At 40.0% G+C, this 8,061-nt stretch overlaps 1 protein-coding gene across 2 annotated transcripts in view; it reads left to right on the forward strand.

Moving 5' to 3' along the window:
- Positions 1-8,061, forward strand: part of LOC105694329 (protein singed wings 2) — a 16,816-nt gene extending 8,755 nt beyond the window's left edge. The window contains exons 6-10 of one of the 2 annotated variants that reach the window (XM_012414865.1): positions 399-590; positions 3,526-3,684; positions 5,803-5,913; positions 7,476-7,565; positions 7,823-8,060. In XM_012414865.1, coding sequence (XP_012270288.1) covers positions 399-590; positions 3,526-3,684; positions 5,803-5,913; positions 7,476-7,565; positions 7,823-8,008 — 738 coding nt within the window. In that variant the 3' untranslated portion in view covers positions 8,009-8,060. Of the gene's footprint in view, positions 1-398; positions 591-3,525; positions 3,685-5,802; positions 5,914-7,475; positions 7,566-7,822 lie in introns of both variants that reach the window. The other variant, XM_023432944.1, reaches the window with a different exon arrangement.

Genomic DNA, 8,061 nt, shown 5'->3' on the forward strand with positions numbered 1-8,061 from the left:
AAAACGATGGGAATACGAGGTCTCGGAGTGAAAATTTAATTGATCTGGAAATCACAGATGGCGCAGGGGGTCCCTCTGCAGTCAATTAGGGCCCCAGAAAGCACGAATCCAGAGGATTTCTGAAGTTTTACTTTGATTTCTTTATAATTATTGTAGGAAAACGACAGCTGGAGTATGCCATTTGATACAATACCCAATATAATTCGACCCAGCTGTCAATATAAAAACGAACGTCGGCAACGTAGGCATTTAGAAAAATCTTCTTTATCGACGTCGACCAAGTTCCTCGGTGTGTTTCACTTCACCTTAAGAGTGCAAATGTACTTATTTACCGTGCAGATAAAGTAGGTGGTTACTGTAGCAGGAACTGTAATTGATATTTGCAATAATTTATTCAGAGGCTAGAGAGGGAGTGCAAGCTCACGCCCTGCGACTGCAATCTGGTTTACATTGTGAACCGACAAGATCGAGGCGATGGAAGACGAGATCCCATGGCTTTGGCCTCAATGAATTGTAGCAGTCGAGGTCTGGTGTCTCTTCCAAACTTCCTACCGAGGAACACGACCACTCTTCATCTGGCCAACAACAAGGTTCGTTGGAAATTTCTCGTCAGATGATAATCAAGAGTCTAATAAAGGCTAATTTACATGGTGCCAGTAACTCGTACGAGTCAGTAAAACCGAGTGCTGGAAGCGAGTGCTCTACAAGACAGGACCGTTCACCCAGCATTCTGGTACTTGCATAGTAGGAAACAAAAAGTCATGTGCTATAGGGTAAGTCCGGGATATATGGACCACCGGTATAGACGGACTAGTCGAGTATTTGGCTGGGGTGCCACAGCAGCGCTGCAGTCGTTGTCTGAAGTTGTTCTTCTTGAGTAGACGGAACCACGCTTAGTTTTGCTCGTGAGTTTCATGCGTATTTTAGAAGAAAACTTTGTTTATTTCTTTTGGTGAGTTGAAAAATATTTTATACTGGATTTATTTGATATGTGGTTAAGTTAGTTTAAATGATTTCGACGTAAGATCAATCCTATAACTCAAGTGTATACTTGAGTATAATCTTGACCTAAAATGGCATGCCGGTAGCGTTGTTTGTCTGGACGGGAAACTGGTCCATCTATCCCCGACAATTGGGATAGATGGACTACTTGAAAAAACCTGGGATAGGCGGACCATATCTCCTATTAGGGCTTTACTTTCTATATAAATGGATATATGGATGAATGGATGGATGGATGTGAATATAAATCAGACTACCTATATTTTCTAAGTATATTGACTATCAAATTTACTTATCCTTTTTCAAATAGTTTATAACTCTATACTAATCACTTTTCAAGCAGTTTATAACTTTATACTTTGAAATAAACAATGTTTATACCTTTGATAACATGTATTTCTTGTGTTACACCCTGATTTAGTAACGTATACCAGAGGTCCATCAATCCCTAGGAGGTGGTCCATCTAACCCGAGTACCCCCGGGATAGATGGACTACCGAGTAAAAAAAAGAAAAAATCATAACTTCAAGTGTGATTAGTGTAACAGCTGGAGAAGTGCTTACAATTGTTCAAGGTCATATATACATATTATAAAAAAATATACCAAATCCTAGACATTGCGAAGTTTCAGAAAAAATGACTTTAAAAAAACATGGTCCAACTATCCCGGACTTACCCTACCCCAAAAATGTCGAAGGACCGACGCAATTTTAAACATCTTACGAACAAAATGATTAAACAGTATTTAAGCGTGTTGGGTGAAGAGCTGTCCTCTATTCTCTAGTCTTGTTCTGTTGTAGTTTCGAATTCCAGAGGTGTACTTCCCCTCGATACGATTAACAAATGTCAACGTGGGGTCTTCTGCCCACCTTTGGGCCATTTCAACCCAAAATTCAACACAAGATTGCACAAAACTGCTTCAATTTGCTCTTGGAACTTGCTCGCTGCCCTCGAAGAACGCGTTTACATGTGTCTGGTATACAAGAAAGTAGAGTGAAACACGTGGTGGGTGTTACACCTCGCGCCAGGAAATAGGGTTGCTTTCTATTTCCTCGACTCGATGCGAACAGTTTGCGCGAAGTTGGTGCCCAAAACGCCTTCCTCGTGACCCGCTTCCTGGCCGATTCAAAGGTGCCAACGGTTCCCCAGCCGCTCTACAGCCCTGACGTGAATCCCCCAGACTTTTTTAGCTTCCGCGCTTGAAAACTCCCATGAAAGGACATCCTTTGGGGACAGGTGACAACGTCAAAGCGGCTTGCACCAAAGCTTTAAAGGACATTTCGGAGGAGACCTACCGTGTCGCCTTCGATGGCTGAAAATCTCGCTGGAAGCGATGTGTCGACGCAGGAGGAGCCTATTTTGAAACCTTTTGATGTGTTGTGCCATGGCGGACATGAATCCCTTCCCTGCAGATACAGCATTGCCTATGCAGGATGGGAAGGCATTAAACTCCTAGTGTAAAGTGGAGGACATGTTATGTACAATGGCGGACATGAATCCCTTCCCTGCAGATACGGCATTGCCTATGCAGGATGGGAGGGCATTGCTGTCTCCCAGTGTAAAGTGGAGGAAATGTTATGTACAATGGCGGACAGGAATGCCTTCTCTGCAAATACGGCATTGCCTATGCAGGATGGGAGGGCATTGCTGTCTCCCAGTGTAAAGTGGAGGACATGTTATGTACAATGGCGAACATAAATGCCTTCTCTGCAGATACGGTATCGCCTATGTAGGATGGGAGGGCATTGATGTCTCCCAGTGTAAAGTGACATAACATGTCCTCCAATGCCCTCCCATCCTGCATAGGCAATGCCGTATCTGCAGAGAAGGCATTCCTCTCCGCCATTGTACATAACATGTCCTCTACTTTACACTGGGAGACATCAATGCCCTCCCAGTGTACCGATCTGATCTATACATATTTTTAAATCGACTCACTGGCACTACTTTTCGGACAAGCCCTGTAAAACCTTCGTCTTTACATAATGCAAATGAATTGCTGAAGTATTACTTCGGTCGTGTGTCCCGCGACACGCACTTTTTCTTCAGGTAAAAAACCTCAAATGGCGCGTCACTGCACAACCCTGATGCCCTTATAGCGTAAAATAATTTCTAATTATTTGTTTATAATCTTTGCTAAAGTGCCGAAGAACACGACAAATGTTTGTAATATTTTCGTTCAGCTATTTCATTATGGGAGCAAAACGTGTGATTTTGATTTTTAAGTATTTTTAAAACGTTTATAATGTATTCGGCAGATAATATTAAAAAAATGCATGTATTAAAATGAAATGAAATATTTTGTATATCTGTTTGAAAAATATTATGAAAACGCACGGAGCTAATGTTATGCAAATATAAAGATAATATTCTAAAGTGATCTCTTTGAAAATATTTCAAACGTCTGTTAAGTATTTACAAAATGTACGGTATTCGTTAAGTATATAGAAAACATAAAACTAATATTTTGCGGTACAAGGGTGGTAGGGTCCACCTCCTGGTTCTATTTGTCTATTTTTTCAGATAACTGACCTGTCTTCACTCGCCACGAATCCCGAGTACAGACGAATCGTCGACGTCTACCTGAACGATAACCTGATAGAGTCCATAGCGCCTCTGGAAGGGTCCCACTGGCTGGACCACTTCCGACTCCTTGATCTCCGGGGGAACAAGTTGTCAGATGTAGGTATCTCCAATTCTGTATTTGGCATGGACATAAGAGTATGTAAGTAGAGACCGGACTTTCTTTTTCTCATACTTTATTATTTAAAATTTTATTTTATCCAAAATATCGAAAGTCCGCTCCCGACGCGGCCTGGGTCAAGGGCTGTCGGGGCTCAAACTTGGCCGTAAAAGTGTTGGGCGCCAGATAATTTTAATAAAATTAACAAAAACAATTCCATGTAGTTTATTTTACGAAATAACTAATTGGGTTCCAAATGGGATGACCCGAAAGGAAGAAGATTTCGAATTTCCAAGAACATTGAATAATTAATTGAACAGAATGTACAAGTACTTACGAAATAAAACGCGCGTTTCCGAAGGTCCTTCGGAAACCGACTCTCTTGGTTGAATCATACTTCATATGATCTTCTTACTTAGATTAACTTAATAATTAAATAAAGGCACGCAATTGCCAAAAGTACGAACGCGTCGAGTGTTAGTTTGAGAGTGATCCTCTTCGATCGACCGGCGCCGAATTCAAAATTGACGGTTTCCATCGCTTTAAGGCCTTAAAAGTGTTTAATTTGTCATTGGTTTCCGTGGGACCAGTCGCGAGACGTTGAGGCAAAATTTTCTGTTACAAAGTGTATATTTGGCGCGAAACTCAACCGAGTTTCCTGATAAACCACTGATCTATATACCAATCAGGGGGGTGACACAGCCAGTATTGGGATGTAACGCTTATGCACTACCGCCATCTTCGGTTGGAGTAAACCTTTTTCGCGAACTAAATTATTTGGCGGGCTATTCAAATTCATTTATTAAACGAAGGGATATTTTCGGGATTTAAAAAGTACCTGCAATGATTAAAACAGACGTTGCTTAAACTGAGACACACGAATGTAAGAAAACAGTATATTAAACATAAAAGAAGTAACAAAATTGTCAGTGGCGCAACGCCTGTTTTAAATCACTGTAAGAACTGATATAATTACATTAAACATTAGTTAAAAAGTAAAATATTTGTTAAGATAAAATTATTATGAATGTATAAATATTTTTCGTTACACAAATTCTATACAAATTTAATTTTTGTTATAATTAGTTTCATGGATTGAATGCGATCTATAGATCGCATTTAATCCATTTAATTATTACAATTATTATAGTAAGAAACTACAAACTGTTCTTGATTTACACTTTTACTCACAAACTCACGATCGCGATTTAATACCCGAGGTAATCGAAACTTGTAAAAATATTGCCACTAATCGAGGTTAGGTTCACTTTGGTTCACTTGTCCAGACTATTTTCATGCGCATCTACGCTGCGCCTCCTGGAATCTCTTGCTATTGGTTAGAATAGAGCTGGTAAACTAAAAAATTTGACACTATTAACGTGATATGAAAGGCGCTGAGAAATTTAATCAACGTCGATATAATAGAATTCATTATACCTTTTTTGGCGGTAACGCCATTTTGGATACTCAAGTGGTAACATAAGCTGGCGCGTCACGTTACCGACATTTATATTGATGTTGAAGTCTTTAACAGTTCACGTTGAGAATTATACAACCTCAAGCGTTCCATATGCCATTTTAGTAAAGTAATGATAAAGAGATCAATGTAAAACTGTCGAAATACCGTTAATTCATGACTGTTTATATTCTAACGGACTAACGTCGCCATCTGTGATGTTTAGCTGCAACTAAATTTTTGCTCTAAAAACCCGTGTCAGCCCCAGCATTCTCTTGCAATCGTTGGTGACCGTCTTTTCTATATTTTCCCATCTTACTCCGTAACATCTTATTTCTACGGTATTCTAAATTGTTCGAGCAAGGTTCAGAAACTCTTCAAATTCGATATTAAGCTTCCAAGAAGGGTAAAACATCGAAAACGTGCACGATCCACGTTATGTTGGTTCCAGTACGTGATAAATAAATTAATTTTGGATGAAAAATGAAATTTCATAAGATTTAGGACATACATTAGGGCCTCCATATTAACGTAGTAAAATTAGAAACGATTCCGTACACCCAATTCGGAGAATACTTTCACTAACGATTTGACTTCTCTGATATATACAGATTGACGCTTTTATATCACCTTAACGAGAAGAGATTTCTTTACTTTGCAGCTGCCAACCTACGCCCTGGAGAACGCGCTCTTGCAGAGCAGAAACGCCGCCAGCATCTACCTCGGGAACAATCCCTGGAGGTGTGACTGTTCCTTCACCCCCGGCTTCCAGGTGGAGTAAACGAGACCTAAGATATTCCGTGGATGTACCTACGAAGTAGCATAAGGAGGCATAACGCCTATGGTCGGTTCTATTAAGGTGAAGTGAAACACGTCGAGGAACTTAATCGACGTCGGTAAAGAAGATTTTCCTAAATGCTTACGTTGCCGACGTTGGTTTTTATATCGACAGCTGTGTCGAATTATATTGGGTATTGTACCAAATGGCATATTTCACCTGTCGTTTTCGTACAATAATTATAAAGAAATCGAAGTAAAACTCCAGAAATCCTCTGGATTCGTGCTATCTGGGGCCCTAATTGACTGCAGAGGGACCCTCTGCGCCATCTGTGATTTCCAGGTCGATTAAATCTTCACTCCGAGACCTCGTATTACCATCGTTTTGGTATAGAAGCGCATACAACACTTTTTTTGCCTTTATCCCGTTCAAATGTGAATTTATCGATTACCAGAGTGTTCTAAATTGTCGTAAAATCGTCCTGACCCTTTCGATTCTCATATCAGAGCCTCCGCTAATTGTATATTGATCGAAATATGAGAGCTCGACGCCATTTTGGTTCTGGTCTGGGTTGAGCTAAACATTTAAAAAAAAAATCCAAATTTTGAATGGGTCAGGACAATTCTTAGATGATCAGGAGTGATGTGTCAAAGTTTTGGACAGTTTGGTCTAATACCCTTAAAGAAAATGTGTTGTATTCGAATTTACTGATTTGAAGGGTGTTTCACTTTACCTTAAGGTGAAATGAAACACGTCGAGGAACTTGATCGACGTCGGTAGAAATGGTTTTTCTGAATACCTACGTTGCCGACCTTCGTTTTGATATTGACAGTTGTGTCGTATATTTAATATTGTACTAAATGGCATATTCCACCTGTCGTATTCGTACAATAATTATAAAGAAATCGAAGTAAAACTCCAGAAATCCTCTGGATTCATGCTTTTTTGGGCTCTAATTGACTGCAGAGGGACCCTCTGCGCCATCTGTGATTTCCAGGTCAATTAAATCTTCACTCCGAGACCTCGCATTACCATCGTTTTAGCATAGAAGCGCATACAACACTTTTTTTGTCTTTATCCCGTTAAAATGCGAGTTTATCGATTACCAGAATGTTCTAAATTGTCGTAAAATTGTCTTGACCCTTTCGATTCTCATATCAGAGCCTTCGCTAATTGTATATTGATCGAAATATGAGAGCTCGACGCCATTTTGGTTCTGGTCTGGGTTGAGCTAAACATTTTTTTTTTAAATCCAAATTTTGAATGCGTCAGGACAATTCTTAGATGATCAGGAGTGATGTGTCAAAGTTTTGGACAGTTTGGTCTAATACCCTTAAAGAAAAAGTGTTGTATTCGAATCACCTGATTTGAAGGGGGTTTCACTTTACCTAATGTATCTTTTGAATATCATTTGCTTTATGTCGCGTTATTACCGTGTTATGTAATTGTAACATGGCGTGCTTGGTCGGAACGGACCCTCACAATTGCTCTTTGCTCAAGTGCGAGGGAACTCCTTTATTCGTTTTGTTTTTTTTTCATTTCCGTTCCTTTTTCAGGATCTGCTGGTCAGATACGAGCGACTGATAAAGGACATCAACGACGTTAAATGCTCAGCCGACGCCCGTGATGATAATTCCAATAAGCAGGTACGCTGAGAGAAAAGGAGTTGGTAAACTGAACAATTCCCTGGTAGCACAAAATATTAGCCCAATATTTTCTGTATATTTAACGAATATCGTAAATTTTGATTTTTTTATTTGAACAATGTTTCACACTTCACCTTAATTTCGCAACATGTCCTCTGGGAATTTCCCGACGACTCAGGTTGATATGGCCGACTTGTCTTTACTGGATTCTTAACAAAAATGTAACAATAACTTTACGGTACAATTCTCCTTTTCAGATTCGCGAGCTGACGAGGACTGAGATTTGTGTTTCGCCGGAAGAGGAGTCCTGGCTCTACCCCCTGGACGTCCTCAACGTGATCCTTGCCCTGTTGATACTCTTGATAATCGGCAAGTTGGTGTACGATTACTGGTCATTCAAGAAGACCGGTAATCTACCTTGGCTCGTCACTAAAATTCCGTGAAACGATTCGAATCAAAGAAGGCCCTAGTAACAAAATATTTGTCTTACGTTTTC

The sequence above is a fragment of the Orussus abietinus genome, unplaced genomic scaffold, assembly GCF_000612105.2.
Source record: "Orussus abietinus isolate OABI.00-Male unplaced genomic scaffold, Oabi_2.0 scaffold327, whole genome shotgun sequence".
In the NCBI taxonomy this organism is placed as follows: Eukaryota; Metazoa; Arthropoda; class Insecta; order Hymenoptera; family Orussidae; genus Orussus; species Orussus abietinus.